Source organism: Neomonachus schauinslandi, chromosome 11 (genome assembly GCF_002201575.2).
Source record: "Neomonachus schauinslandi chromosome 11, ASM220157v2, whole genome shotgun sequence".
NCBI classification, from domain to species: domain Eukaryota; kingdom Metazoa; phylum Chordata; class Mammalia; order Carnivora; family Phocidae; genus Neomonachus; species Neomonachus schauinslandi.
The window spans coordinates 72,126,255-72,151,535 of record NC_058413.1 but is presented as its reverse complement, the minus strand read 5'-3'; the positions used below and the strand labels follow the sequence as shown (position 1 = coordinate 72,151,535).

The following is a 25,281-nucleotide window of genomic DNA, read 5'->3' as shown; positions in this document are numbered from 1 at the left end:
CTTCATTTGTGAAATGAAGATACTACTTGACGTTTTTTGGGTTTTTTAAGAGAAATAAACAAGATGATGTATGTGCATTTATAAGGGTCTCTCTAGGAAATGGCACACAAATTGTTAATTGAGGGGGGCCAAGTAGAGGAACTCATAGGCAGATTTTTAAGAAAATCAACAGGGATGATGCAGTGCCCTCGAGCAGGCATTGGGGAGAAGTATTCCTGCCTCTAGGCCCAGACAGGCAATGGGAAGGAGTGTTTACAGGAACCCTACGGAGGGCTGCTGGACGGAAGCTGTGGCTGTCATAGAGGGATGCAGCCAACTTGTAGTGACTCAGTAAGGAGGGCACCAGAGGAATGAATTTCTTACCAATTTAACCTCTTCTGATCTCCTTCCTCTACATCCAATCACCAAACCTAATCAGAGGCCAGAGCTCAGGAAGCCCACTGAAGCATTCTGTACAGGGTAGTTTTCCAGAGCCCAGAGCGAAATGGAAAAGAAAGGAAAGTAGATCTGGAGGGTAAAATGGAAGGCAATGGAGAACATTATCAGGTACATAGTATTTTGCCTGCCACATAGATAGTTATTATAATCACTGCAATACAGGAAAGAATACACAGACCAGGTTTTAAATTCTAGTTCCATCTTTGGGGGTTAGGGAGCAGATAATTCCAGAGTTTTCTTTTTTTTGAAATATTCAAAGTTTATAAGTATAAATTTTCTAAAGATTTCATAAATATGTTTCAGTCTGCTTATTGTCAAGAGGATTTTTTCCACTAACACTGTTTTGTATGCTTAGTTGTACATGTTGCAAGTACAAGTTTAACAGTGTTGCTCCAAATTACTGGGGAAGTCTGGGAATAAATATAATTCTGTCAACCAGTTCTTCAATTTGAACTTCCTTTTTCTCTGGAATGTTTCTCTTCTCTAGAGAGCCTTCCTCAGGTCAGTTAGTGAAACAAATAGCATTTCAATTCAACGCTTTTTAAAAAATATTTTATTTATTTATTTGAGACAGAGAGAGATTGAGCACAAGCAGGGGGAGTGGTAGGCAGAGGGAGAAGCAGACTCCCTGCTGAGCAGGGAGCCCAATGCGGGAATTGATGTGGGGCTTGATATGGGGCTCAATCAAAGGACCCTGGGATCATGACCTGAGCCGAAGGCAGATGCTTCATGGACTGAGCCACGCGGGCACCCCATCCATGCTTTTAATAAAAGCCACACTGTGTGGAGAATTTAGCTTTTCCTATTCCAAATGAAAAAAAAGACTTATAATTTATTATTGGTGATGAAATTCTGCACATAAATAATTTTAAAGAGGGATGGAGTGGTGGTTGGGTAAATTAATATATTTTAAACCTGTTTCTTGTGGGTCAGGAATCCTTAATGAGAAGGTTCCTTCTTATTTTGACTATAAAACTCCAAAGGACTTTTTAGAAAATCTGCTTCATTCAGTCTTTCCCAGCCATTAAAAATTTAGGTTCTGCAACTGTTGTCCCTCTAGTCATATGGCTGATTGGCCTTAAATACAACTACAGAAAGGGGCGCCTGGGTGGCTCAGTCGGTTAAGCATCTGACTCTTGGTTTCAGCGCAGGTCATGATTTCAGCGTCATGGGATCCAGCCCTCAGTTGGGCTCCAGGCTCAGCACAGAGTCTGCTTGTCCCTCTCCCTCTGCTCCTCCCCCTTGCTTGCTCACTTGCTCTCTCTCTCTCAAATAAATAAATAAAATCTTTAAAAAGAAAACCCAACTACACATGGGAAAAACATAGGAATATAGAGATAATACACTTCACATTATAGATGACTTTTGGGATACTTGACTTAATAAAAATTAGTAACTGGCAGGGACCAGTTTTAAGATATATGGGATCTCGAAAGAGCTTTGTTTAAGCTCTATACAAAGAGTTTTGTTTATTTCTCATGTTCCTTTCCTTAGAAAGCTGTAGAGGAATGCTCTATCAAAATTAAGGAGTAAACCTAGAAATAAGGAGACTTGGGATCCAAGAAACCAGGGATTTAACCCAGGAGAGAGGAATCCTGAGAGGATGCCAAAGGGAAGTTCCAGTATCACGGTTGTACTGAAGGCTGAGGAGAGCACTTAGTCCAAATTGGAGCAGGAGGACAGAAGTTACCAGGAAGGGATACTCCACAGAAACAAAAACAAAACAAAACATTGATAAAAGAAATATAGGTATAGTGCACCATTTTCCTTGGCAGTGAAAAGCACATGCGAGCCATAATACTAAAAAAAAAAATATGACTAATGGAGAATGTGTTACGACTCTGAAGATGCAGCTGGAGTGGGGAGAAATATTCTGTACGAAGTTGATGTAAAAGACTAAGTTCTCACTTTCATATTTGAGAGACCATAGTTTCTAAAACTGAAAAATTAATAGTGCTATAAGTATTTTATTTAGAAATACAGAGATAAATACCAAATGAAACTACCAAAAAAGTTCAAAGTGGTTGCCACTTGAAAAGGGGGACAGAACTTGTTTCTTGTTATAAGTCTTATTTGATTTTTTAAATACACAATAAAAATAAATATTAAATTTAAAAAAGAAAAAGCCCTTTCACTTGATTGACAGTTTGGCTAGATACAGAATTCTAAGCTGGACATGTTTTCCTTCAGAAGTTGTAATGCAATGCTCCATTATCCTCTAGCTTCTGATGTTGCTACTGAATTTCAGTATGGAATTGAATGTGAGCCCCCTCCCTTTTATTTTTTTCATTTCAGGAAGATTTTAGGATATTCCTATTATTCTCAGTGGTCTAAAATTTTATGATGGTATGTCTTGGCATAGTTGTGTTTTCATCTGCTGCATTGGTCATTCAGTGGATTCTTCTAATCAAAAGTCCTTCAACTCTGAGAATTTCTGTTGTATTATTACTTTGATTTTTTTTCCTTCTTCCCGTTAGCCCTTAAATTTCTGAATTAAGATCTTAGATCTGCTGGATGGATCCTTTAATTTTCTTATTTTTTCTATTTTCCTTCCTTTTTGTCTCTTTGTTCTACTTTCTGTTCCCTAAACATTTCTTTTTCTATGGCATTCTATTCTTGTTTTATGTTTATTCATGTTTATGTCATCATGTTTCCTAAGCTCATTAACAGAATAGAGAAGTCATTTAAGCAGATATTATTTAAAAGATGGTGAGAAGCTTGTCTCCATATCCACTGAAAACATAAGGGAGTAAAATAGCCTTAAGATACATAATGAGTAATATTTTACATAGAGGGGAATCAAAGTAGGGTGGACATCCAGGATTTGGTGTGCTCATCTTCTCCTTTTGAAAGCTGTTTCCCTTTCCACACTGTCATGCACATGGTTCTATCAGTACCTACCATGATGTGTGACTTTCTCTCCCACTCACGTGATTAGTCTGGGGTAGGGACCTGATCCAAGGTGATTTAATCACAATTTTTCTCTGGGAAACTTTTAAATCAGAACTGAGAAAAAGCAACCAGTATTTTTCTGGGCACCTAAACCATAAGATATAGAAATTGGCAGTTCTTAGGAACCATGTTTCCTGCCAGATGAACCTGAGAAGCAGTGGAATTCTGCAGCAAAAACTAGCACAGAAGCACAAGCAGCTGCACAGAGAAAGGCAATTAGTGGAAAAGGAGATAAGAGTCTCAGAGGCATCAGGATCCGCTGTTCCTGAGCGAAGTCACATCTCTGTCCTAGGGATCTCAATATCCTCATTAAATTATCCTTTTGGCTTAAGCTAGTTTGAGTTGGCCTCTCTCTCCACAGTAAAAAATCCCTCCTAACTAACACACTCAGTTTATTTGATGCTTTCTGTGAACTAGGCAGTGTATTAACGCTTTATAAACTTTATCTCATTGAACCTCTCTGAGGTTGGTAAAATTATTTTACACATGAAGAAATTTTACAACTCCAACTGCTGTATAATAGATGCCACTATCTAGATGTCCCCTGGTGTAAATCAGCATGTCAAAAACACACCACTTCTCCATCTATAAAATGGGAAAGCGGTTCTCGCTGCCTGAACTGCTCTTTTTCCTACAGACACCTAGCTAACTCCTTCTTACCTTGAGGCGTCAGCTTAAATGTTCTCAGAGGAGACTGTCCTGCCTCCCCGATCTCGAGTAGGTTCCTCAGTAACACCTTCTTTCCTTCTCCAACAATGTAATCACACAGTTAGTATTTCGTTTAGTTCTTTTCGTTTGCACTCGCCTGTGCGAGACTATGAAGAGTCCAGGATGGCGGGGCCTATACAGTGCTGTCTGCCACTGAGGCCCCTGCATCTAGCACTGTCCCTGGCACATGGAAGTGGCTCCATAAAATGTGTCTGGAGACATTAAATACTTCTTTTTTTTTTTTTAAAGATTTTATTTATTTATTTGAGAGAGAGAGAATGAGAGACAGAGAGCATGAGAGGGAAGAGGGTCAGCGGGAGAAGCAGACTCCCTGCCGAGCAGGGAGCCCGATGTGGGACTCGATCCCAGGACTCCAGGATCATGACCTGGGCCAAAGGCAGTCGCTTAACCAACTGAGCCACCCAGGCACCCCGAAGATTTTATTTATTTATTTGAGAGAGAGAATGAGATATAGAGAGAGAGAGCATGAGGGGGGGAGGGTCAGAGGGAGAAGCAGACCCCCCGCCGAGCAGGGAGCCCGATGCGGGACTCGATCCCTGGACTCCAGGATCATGACCTGAGCCAAAGGCAGTCGCTTAACCGACTGAGCCACCCAGGCGCCCGGAGACATTAAATATTTCTAAATATTTTCTTTTATGTATCTATGAGGCTAGAGTCAACAACTTTCAACACCTATTCTTGAGGGAGTAGTAACATGCAGGGCACTCTGCCAGGCCCTAACTGAGCCAAAGACACAGAAGAAGATATGACTTCTCTCCTGCAGGGGTTCACAGTAGAGCGTGAGGCTCAAGCAATTATATAATACCAGGGGAGAAGATTTATAACAGAGATATAAACAAAGTGCCATGGTTACAAGGGAGGAAATAATCGGGATATAATCCAGGAAGTTAAAGTGAGGAAAGGAAAGAAAGGAATTGCCAGGGATGCCATTCAAATGGTTAGATTCTTTATGTCTCTATCCTATACAGCTTTTCCCCATAACCCTTCCAATTTATAAGACCTGGAGCAGAGTGACAGTAAGGATCTTCGCAAGTAGTGGTATATGAAAACTATAATTTTCTTGAATCTTAGGATCATCTCTATCATTTGCCTTATCTCCATATCACTCTGCAAAGACACTGAGTCTAGCTGCCCGCCTCAGCCCAGGATTCTTCAGAAAAGCCCAGGCCTGTATTACAGGTCAGGGCTTTTTTTTTTTTCCCCACACTGCCAGATCTGCTTTCCTGATTCTGAGATTAGAGGACAATGGCTTTGATCCCTTTTAACACTCAAAGAATAATGCTCCTCTGTCACAACGCAGTCCCAAGTATTCTCATTACAGTGGGTAGTTTTGCGGACAATTACCTGTCTGATGCTTGTTTTCTCTCCCACTCATCTCTAACATAGTGCTCCATCAATGCAGATTAGGGACTATTCCTCTAGCTATGATCTAGAATAGAATTCTTCTTTCTCTATCTTCCCTACATCTATATTACTTGTCAGGGACATTTCAAATCAAATCTTTCTTTGGGGTTTGCTTGTTGATATGTGTGAGTGATTGGGGTTGATGGGAGGGAAAACAAATGGTTTTGGCAAATCATCATTATAGCCAGTAAAACCTACAAAGGATGCAACAGGAGGAAAAATGTAGATATTATGTAACTGTGTGCCTTTTTAATCTCAGAATTTTAACACCGTCACTATGTACTTAACATCAGTGGTCTTAGAAATTAGACTCCCCCCTCAAAAAAGACTTTCCAAAAAGGCCCCACTGAAATGGAAAAAGTCTAATGTTCGAACTTTAAACAACTATGAAATGAAAAAAAAAAAAAAGAAAGCATTTTCTTTTCTTTTTTTTTTTTTTTTAAGATTTTATTTATTTACTTGACATGGGGGGGAGGAGAGAGAGTGAGAAAGGGAGAGGGAGAGGCAAGCACAAGCAGGGGGTGCAGCAGGCAGAGGGAGAAGCAGGCTCCCTGCAGAGCAGGGAGCCCGATGTGGGACTCGATCCCAGGACCCTGGGATCATGACCTGAGCCGAAGGCAGCGGCTTAACCAACTGAGCCACCCAGGCGCCCAAGAAAGCATTTTCAAAGTTAAAATATTTTCCTTTCAAACCAAAACTTGCTTGATCTATTGATTCATCAAATATTAATTGGTACAAACCTGAAAGGTCAGCTTTGTATCTTGGTTGAGAGCCCCAGCTCTGGCTGCTGATAGAATTCCATCTTTCCCATTTATTAGTTCACTGTCCTTGGGCGAGTTACTTAGCTTTGTGTGCTTAGTTCCCTCATCTGTAAAATGGATATAAATATTAGAATTACCTCACAGGATTGTCATCAGAATTATATATATAGTGTTTAAGAATATTTGACACCACATCAGTATAATTATTCTTACCCTTAATTTTCTTTCAGCCCTGAGGTGAATGCCAAGTATTTTTGGAGGGCACTTAAAATTCCTTGAAGTGAAACTATTTGATTAAATTAAATCCTAAATGTGAGTGCATCCTGTATCTCTCTAAATAAGGGCACAGAAAATGGATAACCAAGGAACAGTCAGAACTCCAACACGGAAAGGGGACAATCCCCTCCTCCTCTGCGTTCTCCCAGGTGCCTTACAGAATGCTAAAGCCTTGCAAATAGATGGGCTCCTCAAATTTAAGTTCGTGGTCACCTTTAAAGTCCTCCAGGAAACTACAGGCCTGGGTCCCCGGCCAGCTCTAATCTCCCATCCCGGTGATCCCAAGGCGCCCCTTCTCTCGGGTTATCCCGCCCTCCTCCGTCCCGCCTTCCCTCACTCGGGTCTCCTGCCCTGGTGCGGCTCGTCCGCAGCGCCCCGCGAACTCCAGGGATTCCCGGGCGCCCCAGCACCGCGACCGGCCGGGCCGCGCCGCGCCGCGCCGCGCCGCGCCACTGCGCATGCTCCGCGCCGCGCGGGTGGGGTGCCCGGGGCCGGGAGGCGGGCGCTGGGCGTGGGTCGCGCTCGTCTGGGAAGGCCTCCGCCTGTCGCGGGTCACGCAGCGGCGGGAGAGCGCGCTTCGGGGCGGCGGCGTCCTGGAGACCCCCGAGAGATGGAAGCGGCGGCGCCGGCGGCGGCCGAGGCGGCGGGGCACGAGGAGCTCGGTGGGTGCTGCGTGCCGGCCGGGGCGTGGGGCCGCGTGCCCGCGGGATGCGCCCGGACTTCGGGCAGGCGCTCGGCCTCGGCGGGGGAAGGCGGGTGCTGGCGCCGGGCCGCCGCCGCCCCTCCCCACGCGCGTGGCCCGGCCGCATCCGGGTCCGAGCGGCTGGTCGCCGGACCCGGACAGTCGCGGGTGGCTTTCCTGTGGCCACGGGATGTTTCTGGTCGAGGCTCTTGGGGTCGTGGGTCTGGCACGGGTTTGAATTGAAAACCCAGCCGAGCAAACCTCCCCGGAACATGGGGTGAGCTGAGGCTCGGGAGGTGAGCGACCTCGGGACCGCACCCGCGCAGGACCCCGCTGACCAGGGAGCTGGGCCGGCGACAAGCGGGGCCTACAAAGGGCATCAAATGGGAGCGAGCGCACGCGCGAGTGTGTGTGTGTGTGTGTGTGTGTGTGTGCGCGCGCCGCGTGTGTTGGGGGTTGGGGTGCGTTGTGTATGCACGTCAAAAGGAGAGCCTGCTCTGTGATTCTCACCGTTTTCCCTAGTGATGCTTGAAGGCTTTCATGCGCCGCAGCCCCATTCCGAGTCCCAGGTGAACCCTTCATTTACCCTGTGCCACCCCCGGAGTGACAAGCGCGACGTGCCGACCAGACCGGACGCCGGATACCTGTAGCTAGCTCACTTGCCCAAGTTTGTTTTCCTGCTGTCCTCTGATCTGGTCTTATCTTCCTGGCGATTGGGAATGCAAAAACATTGTGGTTTCCTGCTGTCAAAAGGAAAACAAAAGCGAGGGTCAGGGTAGGCATGTCATTGTTCCGCCCAGTTATATGCATTATATTTAGGAATATTTTTAATTCGATGCGGAATGATTAAATGATTTTTTAAAAGTTGAGCTTTAAAGCAACATTTCATTATAGTAACTAATAGGTTGGCGTTCCTGTAATAATGGGCAGGGCACTCTGCAGGTAATTTCTTTCAAGTCATAATAATGGTGAAATAAACTTAGCATTTTATTGATTGTTTACTCTGTGTCCAGCAGCACGCTAAGTGCTTTACATATGCATTGTTTCCTTTAATCTTTAACACAATTGGGTGAGGTAGATGCTATTATTATCCCCATTACAGTAATTTTAAGTTAATTAATGGCAGAACCCAGATATGAACCCAGGTTCATCTGACTGTTTTAAATTCACTAATAACACATCTCACGATGTGGAGAAATGTGCATTCTCATGGGTTGCTGGTAGAGCAGTATAATGCATTCGTCCTTAAAAATGCACATATCCTTTGACCCAGCAATTTTACTTCTAGAGATATTTCCCAAGGAAGTAAGTCATGTAACAGTTACATCAAGAGATGTTCAGTACATTATTTGTAGTTGAGAAAATCTGGTAACTATCTAAATGTCCAGTTAAAGGAAAATGTTTAGGTAAACTGTGATATAGCCATATAGTCATGTACTGAATAGCCATTAAAAGTAGTATGGGAAGATGTTTACCATATACATTTTATTAACTGAGAAAAGTTTCCAAATTATTTCTTAAAAGTTATGTCTGTTCATTTAATATATATTCAGCAAGCTTCTCCTATGTGCCAGACACTGTTTTAGGCACTTGGGATATATCTGACACAGATCAAAATTCCTATTCTTGTGGGGCTTGTATTCTAGTAAGAGGAAGCACACAATAAACAGTAAAGACTAATTATATATTATGTTAAGTGAAAAGTGCTATGGGAAAAAGGGCAGAGTAAGAGAAATCAGAAGTCAGGGTGAGGGCTGGGCAGTTCTAGTATTTTATAAAATGGTCAGGATGGATCATATGGAAGCAGTGAGGTTTGTGTAAAGACTTGGAAGGAATGAAGGAACAAGTCAAGTGGAAATCTGGGGAAAGGTATTCGAGGCAGGAAGAACAGCTAGAATAAAGACAAATAGCAAAGAGGCTAAGATGGCTGAAGTGGGATGATCAAAGTGGTGATGAGGCCAGGTTATGTAGGGTCTTGGAGGTCATGTAAAGACTTTGGCTTTTATTCTGAGAGAATGGGGAGCCATTCTCCCCCTGCTGCAAGGTATCTGACTTAAATTCTAAAAGGATTACACTGTAAGGGGCAGAAATAGAAGCAGATGGGTATTTCTGAAATGCAAGAAAGAGATGTACCTCTTCCTCACAGAAGTATGCTTGTAGCAGTGGGAGTGGAAATGGTTAGACTCTGGATATACTTGAATGTAGAACCAGCATGATTCCCTAATGGACTGAATAAGAGTTGAGAGTCAAACAGGAAGCAAAGATGACTCCAGGGACCTGAGTATCTGGAAGAATGAAATTGCCATCAACTCGGATGTTATGGTGGTTTTATAGAATGTCTACAGATTTTTTGATGTTTGTCTCTTCAAGAGGAATAATTTAATTTTCTTACCTTGGAATGTGGATTGGATTTAATAACTTGCTTCTAATGGATAGATGATGGTGGAAGTGATAATGTGTGACTTCAAAGCCAGATTCTAAAAGACATTGTGCCTTGCTCTCTCTTTTTTGGATCACTCACTTTGGGGAAGCCAGCTGCCATGTTGTGAGGATACTCAAACAGATGTTGAGTAGGCAATTAGATTTATTTCTAGAGTTAGTGAGAGGTCTGGTCTAGAGATAAAAATTTGGACGTCATCAGCATGTAGATAGTATTTAAAGCCATGGGACTGAATGAGAACATACAGGAGGTGAGTGTATTTGTGTATACTCTAAAATGTTACCAGTGGTTATTTTTGGGTGGTGAGGTAATTTTAATTTCAAAAATATTGCTTATTTACATATATTCTGATTTTCTACATGACCAAATATTATTTAATTTAAAAAGGATTTTTAAAAAATTGGATATCTATGTAAAAGACACTGGTAGAGATATTAAGATACAGGTTTCCTTAAGCTACACAAATAGCCATTTGTGTAGCTTAAGAACTACACTTTATTTCATGGGCAGTGGGGACCTCTGGAAGGTTTCTTGCTGTGCATGTTTTTACCACTTCAGAAATGAATAAGATAGTTACTGTTTCCATCTTACATATATAGTAGTTTGTAGATTTAGATAGCTACATTATGTTGTATTAAAAAAGAAATTATTTCTACTTTGTTTTAGTTTGTCCACTGTCAAAATATAAATGATTTCCTTTATTTTGCTACTATAAAAGTAGTAAGTTTATTACTTTCTTCTTTTTTTTTTTGCATTTTCCAGAGGAAGACAGTAAAAAGTACTCATGATCCCATTGCACATCTCTATCCTTGTTAACTTACTCCCGTTTTTTTTTTTTTTTTAAGATTTTATTTATTTATTTGACAGAGAGACACAGTGAGAGAGGGAACACAAGCAGGGGGAGTGGGAGAGGGAGAAGCAGGCCTCCCGCTGAGCAGGGAGCCCGATGTGGGGCTCCATCCCAGAACCCTGTGATCATGACCTGAGCCTAAGGCAGACACCTAATGACTGAGCCACCCAGGTGCCCCAACTTATTCCCATTTTTTAAAAAAAATTATTTATTTATTTTAGAGAGAGCGTGAGAGAAAGCTGGCAGGGGGAGAGGGAGAGAACCTCAAGTCAAGTGGGTACTAAGCGTGGAGCCTGACACAGGCTCACTCTCACGACCCTGAGATCATGATCTGAGCTGAAATCAAGAATGGGGTGCCTAACTGACTGAGCCACCCAGGCAACCCTTATTCCCATTTTTGTTATATTTCCTTGCTTCCATTTTAAATTAACTTTTTAAAACATCACTGAATTCATACTGTGATTATCCAGCTTTTTCACACTCAGCATGATATACTTTTCCCTGTTTCACTCGGACTTCAAAACTATAATTTAGTGTCAGTGTAATACTTTATAAAGTGGAAGTCCTGTAGTTAATTTAGCAATTTCCTGATTGTTGCACATTTAGGTTGTTGCCAAATTTTCAACATAAATAATGTTTCAATCAACATCTTTGTGCAGAAATCCTTTTTTCTATATACTGGCTTGTCAGAAGTGGAATTACTAGGTGAAAGAATAAACATTTTTAAGATTTCAAGACATATTGTTAAATTAATGTGATTTTCTTTAATTCTAACTACAACTAGAAATTTAGGTTGATTTTAGGTTGGGAGATTGAGGTTGAGACAATTGTCTGGGCAGTGTAGGAGATCATACAAGTACTGCCTAATATAAGAATGTTCCAGTTTTATGTACCATTAATGTATATGTATGGTATATCATATATGGTGTATAATATTGAATGAAGCTAGTGTTTCTTATTCATACATAATTTTTCCATTTGTAAATAGAAATAACTGTGTTTAGGTAGTTTGATACCCATTGCTTAATAGTGTTTTATCTTATAAAACATTGTTAATTCTTACCTATAGTAATCACATAGCACTTTTTAGAACTGCCAGTTCAGTACTTGGCTAAAAATTACAGCAAGACGTTGACAAATAATAGACTTTGTGTGTAATGTAAATTGTATTTTGTAACTTCTAATTATGTTGCACAAGTGTTCTGATTTTATTCCAAACCTTCCTAACTTTGTTAAAGCTTCTACCATGTTAGATTTTTAAGTGTCTGTGTCTTCCCCTAGTCTCTATTTCCTTTTGGCTGGCATAACACATTTTGCCTACTCAGTATTATAGCACAGTTTGTAGCTCATAAATGCTCACAATTACTAATTATTGGTGGTAAATTAACTAATTTATTGTCAAAGATTTACATTTAAAATCCTGTGCAGCATAATTTGCTTCTAATATATCATCGTGGGGGCGCCTGGGTGACGCAGTTGGTTAAGCATCTGACTCAGTTTCAGCTCAGGTCATGATCTCAGGGTCGTGAGATTGAGCCCTGCAGTGGCTCTGTGCTGAGCACAGAGTCTTCTTAAGATTCTCTTTCCCTCTGCCCCTTACCCCCACAACCCCATGCACGGGCATGCACTGTCTCTCAAGTAAAAATAAATAAATCTTAAAAAAAAAAATCTCTCGGGGCACTTGAGTGGTTCAGTAAGTTAAGCGTCTGACTTCGGCTCCAGCCATGATCTCAGGGTTGTGGGATCCAGCCCCGAGTCGGGCTCCATGCTCAGCAGGGAGTCTGCTTCTCCCTCTCCCCCTGCCCCTCCCCACTGCTTGTGTGCTCTCTCTCTCTCTCTCTCAAATAAATTAAAGAATCTTTAAAAAAATCATCATTGTGTAGGAAGGGGAAGAAAACTAGGATTTATTGATGACCTACCTGCCAAGGACTAGGAGCTGTGCTCTCTGAATGTTGTCTCATTTCATTACCGTAAAACCTCTGTGAGGTAGAAGTTACTCTCATTTTACACATGAGAAGGCAGGCCCTGGTTAAAATACAAATCAGATCATATCACTCCTCTGCACAAAACTCTCTATTGCTGTGTTGTCCAATGGGATCATCTTTAGCTCCATGTGCATTTGAAATGTGGTTTGTACAAATTAAAATCTGCTGTAAGTGTAATACATGCTGGATTTCCAAGACTTAGTATGAAAAATAGAATGTAAAATGTCTGGTTAGTAATTTTTTATGTTGATTGCATTTTGAGATGATAATATTTTGGGTCTATTGAGTTACATAAGGTGTATTATTAAATTAATTTTACCTATTGTTTTTCCCTCTTTAAAAACGTAAATATTAGAAAAAGTTATGTCTGTGGCTCACGTTATATTTCTGTTGTACAACACTGCTGTAGGTGGCTTTCCTGTCACTCAGAATGGTCTACAAAGCGGTGTACCATCTGTCCTCTGTTACCTCTGATCTCCTCTCCTATACTCTCCTCTTTGTTCTCTCCTCTCTGGTTACTCTGGCCTCCTTCCTACTTAAACACACCAGGCTCTCTACATCCTCAGAGCCTTTGCCTTTCTTGTTCCCACAGCCTAATTGCTTTTCCCTCAGATATCCACAGTATTCACCACCCCGTCCTCCTTCGGGTCTTCTTTAAAATCCTTCTTCCTTCATGAGGCCTAATTTGGCTGTCCTAACTAAAACTACAGGCTCTCCCTCCCAATCCCTATTTTCCTTCTGAATATTTAAGACTAGCATGCTCCGTATTCTACTTACTTATTGTCTCTTTCCTTTACTAGAATTTGAGCTCCACAAGGGCAAGAATTCCTGTTAGTTGTAGGAATTGCTTTATTCCCAGCATCTCAGAGTGCCTGACATATTTTGGGTGGTAGGATTTGTGGAACTGAACTGAAAAGAATGGCAACGTCTTGCACGAGTACATTCCATCAGAAGGCACAGACCTTCTGTGATGGCGCGCTCCTGGCAGTAGATGTTGGGGAGACGCCATGACAGTCCATTTGTAGAGGCTCTTGAGGGGCTGTGGTGGGCTCATGCACCCGCACGGCCCCGGCAGCGTGCTCTGCCGGCAGTGCTCATGTGTGCAGGCTGTCTTGGTGCTTGCCACCGCTCTCTTCTCCAGCAAATCAGAAGGCAAGGCTCCAGAGTTTATTGTGCCAAGCGAGGCAACTCCTGTGTCTTACTCAGCTCCGGCTTTTAGAACAAAATACCTTCAGTTGGGTGACTTAAACCACAGACCTTTCTTTCTCATGGTTCTGAAGGAGGGGGACGTCCGAGAGCAAATGCCGGCTGATTCAGTTCCTGGTGAGAGCCCTCTTCCTGGTTTACCGATGGCCATCTTCTTGCTATGTCCTCACATGGTAAGAAGTGTCCTCTTCTTAGAAGGACACCTTAGGACTTTATCTAACCCCCATTACATGCCAAGGGCCCTACCTCCCAACACTATCCCACTGGGGGATAGGGTTTTCACGCATGAATTTTAGGGGGACACAAACATTCAGTGTAAAACATCCTACTGACTGCTTCCATATCCACATCTTGCTGTTTTCTACAGTGGAGTGGTTCCAGGAGAGAAGAGGAACACAATTCTCCCTGCTTCTACCTCTCTGTCAGGGAGTGGTGACCATTCAGAGGAGTGAGCAGTGGGAAGAGTAGCAGGAGATGAGATCAGAGAGGTAACAGTGACAGGACAGTAAGCAATAACCCAGGGAAGGACATGGTGAGTGGGGCTGCCTTCCTTGAACCTGAGCCAGAACTGCTCGCCGGGAAGGGATGGCGGTTCTTGACAAGACTGATTTGAAAACTTTAATCTCTTGCTTACAATTTTAGATGTCTGTTGTACCAAACTCAGTGGAGGCTTTGATCATTCCTTTTCAATTACTTTTGCCAACTTTGTACTGGAATTTAAAATGTTAGTGGATCTCTGTTATTCTGTCTTCGGCTCTATTCTCCTCCATACGATCTCTGAGTGACCTCATCCTGCCTTTTGACCCCAGCTATTTATTACCTGCATTCTGATATAATTCTCAAATCTTTATATTTAGCCCCAAATTTTCAACTTACTTCCAGACCCTGTTTCTAACTGTTCATTCAGGATATAATTTCAGGTTGCATGATTTAAAAATTAAACTCATATTTCCTCCTTAACATGCTGCTTTCTCTTTTATGCATTTATTTCTTCATTTGTTGAGCATCTACTATGTTCCGAATATTGAGGATACACTAGCAGACAAGTCAGACATCACTGCTGTCACTTCATGGAGAATGCAGACGAATAGAATGGGCCATTACAATACAGGTTATTACAGGAGGTTTGCAGGGTGCTGTGGGGACACCCAGGGGGAGAGACTTAAGCCAGACTTGGGATTAAGGAAGCTAATGAGAAATAGTGGTGTCTTAACTGAGGCCTGCAAGATGAGGAAGGAATAGTTAGACAAAGTAGTTATACAAAATTGGAAGGGAAGAACAGGGAATGGGAGAATAGAGTATGATTCAGGAGGGAACAACATATGTGAAGGCCAGAAGCAAGAGGAAAAAGGCCACTAAGGGAAGAGAAATCATTCCCTATGGCAGAGCTAAAGTTACCAGACTAGCTTAGATTCGCAGGACTAGTACTGGTAGGACTGAGATTCAACCCAGGCTTTTAAATTTGTGATCAGGGGCTCTGGACCACACCACACTGTCTCCCTGTGTTTCCTTTCTCAGGGATATCAGCATCCATTCAGTTTTCTCCATAACAGTCACCTAGGAAGCATCCTCTACTCCTTTATCTTCCACATCTAGTTGGTCAACAAGTCTTATTGTTTCTCTCCTTTCAATAACCATTCTTTTCTCTTCAACCAAATTAACTTAATTCAAGCCCTCACCAATCTCTTGCCTGTACTGTGTTCTGATTGGTCTCTCTGACTTTAATGCTGCTGTTTTTCCTGTTGATCCTTGACACTGCTGCCAAGGTGATACTACCCAAATGCAGAGCTGATCATTTCAACTTGAATTCTTTCTCTGGCTTTTCACAGCTTATAGGATCAAGTCCAGAGTCCTTAGCACTGTTCCGAAAATCTTTTCAAGCTTTCCAGCTAATCTTTTGCCATATACATATGCATTAAATAACTCTAAAGATAATCAAGGAAGTGCATATTTTCCAATCTGGAATGTCCCACTCATTCCCGTGGCTTATGCCAATGCTAAAACCTCTCCTAAAGAATTCAAGAGTTAATTATAAGAAAACAATATTACTGCATTTTGCTATACTATATGCCAAACTTTGGAACAAAAATGGAGTTTCTCATTTTATATTTAAGTATTACCTGGAGCTTCTAAAAGTTATAAATGACTGGTCGACTCTATTTATTAATAAATCTCATCCTCAGAAACCCAGGCTTCAGCGGGCTCTTACCATTTAAAGATGCAACTTCTTGGGTATGTAAGTATATCACTTTCCTGATATTTGTAGTTAGGTGTCTTTTAATTTATTCTTTAGATTCAGTAACTATTTTGTATCATTCAAGCTAATATAATCAGCCCTAAAACCTGATTTCTTCACCTACTCTTAGTTTACTTCATTTAACAGATATATATTTCTTAGTATGTAATGTTACCTAAAGAATATAGGCCAAACCGCAGAGAAAGTCTTAGAGAGTTATTTTTTTTTAAATATAGTTTTTAAAAATACATTTAAGCATATACTTAGAACTTGGCTAATAATGTGTCACAACGCTTTAATGGTCGATTCGAGGGGCACCTGGGTGGCTCATTCGGTTAAGCGTCTGCCTTCAGCTCAGGTCATGATCCCAGGGTCCTGGTGATTGAGTCCCACATTAGGCTCCCTGCTCAGCGGGGAGTCTGCTTCTCCCTCTGCCTCTGGCTCTCTCCCCAGCTTGTACTCTTTCTCTCAAATAAATAAATAAAATCTTTTAAAAAAAATAATGGTCGATTCAAAAACAGTTTATAAATGTATACTTCTTAAATTCCTAACATTGTTAAGAATTATTTTTATTTCAAATAGTTTCAACTTTAAAAAATTGACTCTTTAATCTCATTGTTACAGTTTGAGAAGTTTCTTGGAATTATTAAATTTTTATTAAGGTTTTAAAGGCGAGGGGTGAGACAAATGGATTTAGACCAAAGAAATATATGTGAAAAGTTATTTTTCATGTAAGTCATATTTAATGTTTCCTAACCACATGAAATTGAGAAATAATGAATTTAAGAAGTGGGGAAAAGTTTAAACCATAAGGCATTACGCTGTTAAAATTAAATAAGACAGTTGCTACTCAGTGTAAATTTGTTAAGAGTGACTGAGAGCCCAGCTAACTTTTAGTTGAGAATTTGAGTGTACCTTGTAATCCTATTATTATAAAAACTAGGTTCTGTGAATTATAGAACTAGTAGAACTAGTACTTATAGATTATTTTAACACTTCTATATATTCAGGTTTAACTACAAGATATTAAAAATAAATTATTTGGGATGCCATTAAAAGTAAACTTTATCCTTCAGAGTTCATATTTTTTTAAGTTGTGAGAAAACTTTTTTCAGAATTCCCATTGCTGCTGTGATCTCTTGGGAGGTATGCTTCAAATAACAGATTGTTCAGTTTTTGATATATTGGTAGTGATAATTATCTTATGAAGAACTTAAATAATGTGCTTAGTAATGCAGAAAACATACTGTACATCCTCTGGCAGAAAGAAATTAGAGAGTTCAAATAGCTGACAATTTGAATAGCTGAATGAATAAAAATGCAAATGAACTCGAGTCAGCAAGGGCAATGGAATAAATTTTGGAATGAAAATATTAACACGTTTCTGTTTAAAGATGATGCAACAAAAAATGTTGATTGTTATCGATTAAATTCATATTGAAGTCCTAACCTTCAGTCCCTAAGTGACCTTATTTAACAATAGAATCATTGTAGATGTAATTAGTTAAGATAAGGCCACAATGGAGCGGATGGGCCACTAATCCAGTATGACTTGTGTCCTTATAATAAGGGGAAATAAAGACACAGACACGCATATGGGGAGAATGCCCTAGGAACTTGAAGACAGCCATCTATAAGCCAAGGAGAAAAGCCTGGAACTGATCCTTCTCTCCTAGCTCTCAGAAGGAACCAACCATACCAACATCTTCATTTTGGACTTCTAGCCTCCAGAACTGTTAGATAATAAATTTCTGTTGTTTAAGCCACCCACTTTGTCGTACCTTGTTATGGCAGCCCTAGCAAACTAATACAGTGGTTTTATAAGATAAAGTATCAATTTTCTTTGTATAGAGTGTAACAGAAAAGGATGTAGAATCTGTTCAAACAAAAGATGAACATAATTTGTAATATTAATAGACACCAGAATAAATGTGATGTAGTAGATATCCCAGTATTAGCTCTCTAATAGTGAGAAACAATTAATTTTCACTGTGCACAGGTTTAGGCTGAGCCACTTTTGATACTGAAGAAAAAGAAATGAGGAAATCCTACAAAATAGTCTGTGGAGAATGTCCTGCAGATCAAAGGGTTAGAAAAACTACCCAAGGGCAAAGTTGGGGAATTTGAATTATAGAAAATCCTCATTAATTTAGACTCTGGCCATTTGGAACTTTGGATAATTCATTGGATTTTACTTTACACATATTAGTAATATTATTAGAGGAAGAATATATTTTTTAAGAGATTTATTTATTTATTTTAGAGAGAGAATGTGGTAGTGATTGGGGGAGGGGCAGAGGAAAAGGAAGAGAGAGAGTCTTAAGTAGACTTGCTGCTGAGTGCAGAGCCTCATGTGGGGCTCGATCCCAGGACTCTGAGATCATGACCTGAGCCCAAATCAAGAGTCAGACACTTAACCGACTGAGTCACCCATGTGCCCCTAGAGGAAGAATATTTAAATGACTTAAGAATAAACTGTATTCAAGCATTTTTTCCAGTGTCTTGTTTTTTAAGTTGTAGCATGAACACATCATGAGATCTAGCCTCTTAACAGATATTAAGTGTACAATACAGTATTATCATCCATAAGCACAATGTTGTATGTCAGATCTCTGGAACTTACTCATCTTGCATAACTGAAATTTCATACATGTTGATTAGCAACTCCCTGTTCTCCCCCCCACCACTGGCAACCACCACACTAATCTTTGCTTCTATGACTTTGACTATTTTAGATTCCTCATATAGGTGGAATCGTGGTATTTGAACTTCTGTGACTAGCTTATTTCATTTAGCATAATGTCTTCAAGTTTCATCCAGGTTGTTGCATATTGCAGAGTTTGTTTTTTAAGGCTAGATAATATTCCACTGCATGTATACATCCTATTTTCTTTATCCATTTATCTGTCAGTGCACATTGTTTCTACCTGCTGGCTATCATGAATAACGCTAAACTGAGCAGGGGAGTACTAGCATCTCTTCAAGTTCCTGATTTCAATACTTTTGGGTAAATACTCAGAAGTGGGACTGCTAGGTCATAGGGTACTTCTGTTTTTAACTTTTTGAGGAATCTCTATACTGTTTTCCTTCACAGCTGCAATATTTTGCATTCCCACTAACTGTACAAGGGTTCCAATCTTGCTACATCCTCACCAATACTTGTTGCCTTTTGTTTTTTTGATAATGGCTACCCTAACAGGTGTGAAGTGATATTTTATTGTGGTTTTAATTCGCATTTCCCTGATGATTAGTGACATTGAACATCTTTCCATAAACCTGTTGACCATTTGTATATCTTCTTTGGAGAAATATCTGTTTAAATCTTCAGCCAGTTTGTTAATTGGTTCACTAGGTTTTTTTGCTCTTAGGTTGTAGGAGTTTCTTATATATTTTAGAAATTAACCCTTTTTCAAATATATAGTTGCAAATATTCTCTCCCATTCTGTAGGTTGGCTTTTCACTATGTTGATTGTTTCTTTTGTTGTGCAGAAGCTTTTTAGTTCAATGTAGTCCCACGTGCCCATTTTGGCTTTTGTTGCCTGTGCTTTTGGTATCATATCCATGAAATCATTGCCAAAACCAACGTCTGAAGCTTTTTCAAGCATTCAAGTCTTTAATATGTTTTGAGTTGATTTTCGTGTATGGCATGAGATGAAGACTTTCATTATTGTGCATGTGGATTTCAGTTTTCCTAGGACCATTTGTTGAAGAGACTTTTTCCCAGTTGTGCATTCCTGACACCCTTGTCAAAGATCAGTTGACTATATACGCATGGATTGATCTCTGGGCTCTCTATTCTGTTTCATTGGTCTGTATGTCTATCTTTATGCCAATATCATACTCTTTTAATTACAAAAGACCCCAAATACCTAAAACAATCTTGAAAAAGAAGAACAAAGCTGACCACACTGCCTGATTTCAAAATGCATTACAAAAATATATATTACGAAGCTAAAGCATCTTTCAATATCTTAAAGCATAACTTTACTTTTATGAAAAACTGTTGTCATGAATTCCAGTTAGGGATAATGGAGGCTACCTAAATCCTAATCTCTTCACATGTCCTCCCCACAAAACCTGTGAATTTGAAAAGGAGCACAAGTCAACCATTCATGAAGTTATTCTTTTAGCATTTGTAGGAGACCAAGATACCACAAACCTCAAATTATCTATAAGCAGGAAAACAAACGGCAAATTTCAGAGTTCCTGTTGCTGCTGCAAGGACTCTCTAAAGAAGGTCTTTAGAAACTCTGGAAAAGAGGAGAGGGGGTTAGGAGGTGTAGAAGCACAGTAGCCTTGGCAAAACATTGCTTCTGGAGGAGAAGGAGATAAAAGGAGCAGTTGAGATGTCCCTCTGATACCTGGAGGTGAAGAGAAAGAAGGAAGTAAGGGGCAGGGGGTGGGGGGTGGGTAGGGAATTGAATATCCTGCAGAAATGAAAGAGAACCAGAGACATACCAATTACTCCCTGTAACCCCAGTAAGTCCATGTCATCCCTTAGATAAACTGAACTTCACTATGCTGACAGAAGGCACCACTCTCAAATTAGGATCCCTGTCCATGAACTGCCTAGCAGTAGGAAAAATCATAAATAAATAATAAAGTACAAGTTGTCCAAAGGAGAACATGTTGAAATGAAAATTTAATAGACTCATTTAGTTTCAAAGAAGGTAAAGGAAGACATCAAAAGGGTCAAAGAGAAAGTGGTTGAAATGGAAGACAGGCAGAGGAGATCTTACGTATAATTGGAATCTCTAAAGAAGAAAAACAAAATATTTGAGCTAAACAAATATTCAAAGCTATAATCCAAGAAAAATTTCCAGAAATAAGAGAAAACGTAAATCTACATATCAAAAAGCCCCAGTGTGTCCCTGGGAAAATTGACTCAGAATGCTTAAACCCAAGACATATCATAGTAAAACCATTAGATCTTAAAGTCAAAGAGAAATTCCTCAGGAATTTGAAGCAAAAAGGACAAAGTATATAATGGCTGAGAAAATTAGTTTGGCATCAGACTCCTCGAGAGTAGCTTCTATAGCAGGGCAAGAGTGGAACAGTATTTTCAAGAAACTCAAGAATAGAGAGTGTGAGTCCAAGGTGTTATATCTAGCTGTCCTTCATATGAAGGCTATAGAAAAACAGTTTAAGGCATGAGATAACTTAGGGAGTACTGTGCCCAGGAGCCCATGCTCAAGAATCTACTAGAGCAGTGGTTCTCAAAGTGTGGTTCCCAAAGCAGCAACATCAGAATCACCCAGGAAGTTAAAAATGCATATTCTCAGGCTCACCCCAGGCCTGCTGAATCAGAGGCCTTGGGGTGAAGTACATCAGTTTGTATTTTATCAAGTCCTACATGTCATTGTGATGCACAGTCCACAAGAGAATGAACTTCCAGCCAAGGGAAGACTGAGAACACTTTGGCAGAGGACTGATAGCAAGCATTTAATATACTGATTGTAGATATAAGTCTAAGACATGTGTGGAGACATGATTGGAATAACAATTTGTAAAGCATCATATATATTGCCAAAATAGAAAGAACACAACAACAACAACAAAAAATGAGAGAATAAAAGAAAGACATTTCTGGGGGGGCGGGGGAGCAGTGTGGTTTTTCTGGGAAATAAATAAATAAATAGCAAAAGTAGAATAAGACCATTAATTTTTGTATAGGTAATAGGTGGAATTCAGAGGATACCATTTTTTTTAAAGATTTATTTATTTTATTTTAGAGAGGGGGACGGGCCAAGGGAAAGAGAGAATCTCAAAACAGACTCCCTACTGAGCATGGAGCCCAATGTGGGGCTCGATCTCACGACCCTGAGCCTAAATCAAGAGTTGGATGCTTAACCAACTGAGTCACCCAGGTGCCCCCAGAGGATATCTGACAAACCTGACAAACAAGATAGTAAAAGATTAAGGAAGTAAAAAAGGAGGATTAAGGGCATCATAAAAGACGTAAGGGCAAGGTCACCAGTAGAATAACTCAACTAAATCCAATACATGATCCTGTGCTGAAAACAATTGCTAAGAGAACTTTGTTGGTACAGTTGATGAAATTGGAATATGGAACGTAGATTAACATATTGCATCAATATTAAACTGAGTTTGTTGACTGTGATGTGAATATTCAAGAACTTCTTGTTCTTAGAGAGTACATGCCAACTGTAGGGTAAAGTGGTACAATACATGTAACCTACTCTCACATAGTTCAGAAAAAGTGATATACATTTGAGAGAGAAAAGGCAAACATGGCAAAATGTTAAAAATTAGTAAGTCTGTAAAGGATACATAGGAGTTTTTCTGTATTATTCTTGCAAATTTAATATAAATTTAAAATTATTCCAAAATAAAAGTTTTAAAAAATTATATGTCAGTCATTCCCAACAATTTAGGTTACCCCAATTGTATGGTTTGTAGGTTTATTGTATGTATTTGAATGGAACAATCTTTCATTTCTTTAAAATATCCTATACTTCAAACCTTGCTAATGCATATCACTCATCTCGATAAATTTTAGCTTAGTGAATTTTACTAGAATAAGGCAGACAGTGATGACTAATGTCATCATCCATCTTGCTAAAAATTGTTAGATATAAGAATACATTTTGCCGGGGGGGGGGTGTGCCTGGATGGCTCAGGTGGTTAAGCATCTGACTCTTGATTTCAGCTCATGTCATGATCTCAGTGTCATGAGATCAAGCCCCATGTTGGGCTCCACGTTGGGCATGGAGCCTGCTTAAGATTCTCTCTCTCCCTTTCCCTCTGCCCCTCCCCCCACCCCTGCTATAATTTTCTTAAAGTATTTAAAAATATGATTACTATTTATGTCTACAGTATGATTGAAGCTAAAAGAGGTAAAAATTCATTTTATTATTCACATTTTTAAAAAGATTTTGCTGATTTATTTGACAGAGAGAGAGCACAAGCAGGGGGAGTGGGAGGAGAGGGAGAAGCAGGCTCCCCGCTGAGCAAGGAGCCCGATGCGGGGCTCGATCCCAGGACCCTGGGATCATGACCCCAGCCAAAGGCAGATGCTTAAGCAACTGAGCCACCCAGGTGCTCCGATTATTCACATTTTTTATCTCATAACTGATCATTTGCTAAAAACCTCATATAGACAAATGAGAAAAAGTTTTGCATTGAATACTTAAGCTTTGCACTTTGCACTGCTTTGTCCAAACAAAATAACCAGCAAATAAGTCTAATTGTCTTTTAAATACACTAAAACTCAAAGTGTTAGTGTGAATTAACCTAGGGTGGAAATAGTAAAGATAAGTACAAGTGGTATGTCCTTCTTTTAAAAAATTCATTTATACCAGCTTTAACTCAGTGTTAAACATCATAGTGAAGTACTTTGTTTTTCTTTTTGAAGATATGGATGTAATGAGGCCCTTAATAAATGAGCAGAATTTTGATGGGACATCAGATGAAGAGCATGAGCAAGAGCTCCTTCCTGTTCAGAAGCATTACCAGCTTGATGATCAAGAGGGTATTTCGTAAGTGTTACGGGGTTATATGTCTCCTTTTCATTTGGTATATATTTTGTAATCTTCTGTAGGTAAAGCACTAACTAGATACTACAGAAGACACACAGATGAGTAAGATATTGTCAAGGTATTTATAGTTCATTTGGGAAAGAAGAAATGCATCTAAAATACAGAGCAGTGTGTGGGAATTCCAATGATGATACATGTCCCATGCTATGGATCTTGCAAGAAGGGAGATCTGATTGAAAGGAATAGAAATTTTAAGAGCAGTGGCTTCTGAAATGGTTAGGAGTTAGACGGTTGGAGGTAGTAAACATTTCTTCTTTATGCTGAGTGAATGGTATCAAAGTCATGGTGGTGGGAAGGCAGTGGAACCTTAAAGAACTGCTTTTGTTATTTTGTCATCATTAATAGATTTGAGTAAGTTCTTACTCAAGCAAAAAGCAAAAGTTACATTTTAGTTGATCAGAAAAGAATAGTACAAACTAAAAAAAAATTTAGGCAAGCATGTTTGTTTCATAAGTTTAAAATTTGGGCTATTCTTCCTAGTTTAATTTATTTTTTCTTGGTCAACTGACTTCCTTCAAATGCCTCTTGGAAATTTTGATGAAATTCCTTAGGGAGTACATGATGTCTAAATTAGTATTTATCTTATCTGATGATACACATAGTTTTAAAACTTGTGTGCTTTTTCTTTTAATTAACTTCCTGTTAGGTTGATAATCATAGATCAAATGTGTTTAGTGCCATGATTACATAGTGTCAATAAATTGCTCTGTCTTATCAGCCTAGCCATATATAATCTTCTACATTATTCTGAATGTCATACCTGCCAGGGATCTTATGAGAAAATTACCTTTTCTGTATTTCTTTAATATGTACAAAAATACTTTCAGTTAAATCTCATTTAATCTCCATAATAACCCTCTGTATTCTCCTTTTAAATGGCAAAGGTAGCATGTGAACCAATATGACCTCTGGCCTATTCAACTTCTGGTTGAGTGGAAATGTTATTTGAGTCCTTGCCGAGATTGATTTTCAGTCCCCATGTGATTTTATTAGCTTTTTTCCTAAAATCTTACACCTTTTACTTTTCAGATTTGTGCAAACTCTTATGCATCTTCTTAAAGGAAATATTGGAACTGGCCTTTTAGGGCTTCCACTGGCAATAAAAAATGCAGGCATAGTGGTAAGACTTAATCTTTGTGAACTCTGGTTAAATTACAGTTATCAGTCTTAATTACAGCAAAAATTATAAGCTAACCTCTGGCCTAGTCACATATAACCTGACCAGGTGACAATGAGATTGTACTGATAAGATTATGTGAACACTGATAATTTAACAAAAATGAGAATTAATTACTCTTTTCATTTCTGTTTAATTACTTAACTTTCTGTTTCACTGTTTAACTTTCTGTTTAATTACTTTACTTCCAAATACTTGGTAATATTTGACAGAAAGATCCTAAAATAGTATTCAATTTTTCCAAGTATGGTTATATCTTATTATTCTTTTGGATTTTCAGGGATGTAAGCAATGTACTCATATCAACAAGTATATTTATAGAGTAGATTATTTGTATTGGTGAAATTTTATTGTTTTTTAGATTCAGAATAAAATATGTGGTTTTCAGATTTAAAGAGTAAGAGTTAAGAAAAGGAGTAAGAATATTGTTTGAAAACAGATGTGCAAAGTGTTGTTGGAACCAGTTATTGTCATTACAGAGAATCACAGTAAGGGAGAATTCACTTATGAAGTAATGAAATTATATTTAACCTTTTTTATTTTTTTTAAATTTTTTAAAAAGATTTTATTTAATTGAGACAGAGTA

At 39.5% G+C, this 25,281-nt stretch overlaps 1 protein-coding gene across 1 annotated transcript in view; it reads left to right on the top strand.

Moving 5' to 3' along the window:
- The first annotated feature begins 23,316 nt into the window (after window positions 1-23,316).
- SLC36A4 (solute carrier family 36 member 4) overlaps window positions 23,317-25,281 on the top strand; it is a 32,276-nt gene continuing 30,311 nt past the window's right edge. The window contains exons 1-2 of the mRNA XM_021679120.1: window positions 23,317-23,458; window positions 24,548-24,638. Coding sequence (XP_021534795.1) covers window positions 23,337-23,458; window positions 24,548-24,638 — 213 coding nt within the window. The 5' untranslated portion in view covers window positions 23,317-23,336. The remainder of the gene's footprint in view (window positions 23,459-24,547; window positions 24,639-25,281) is intronic.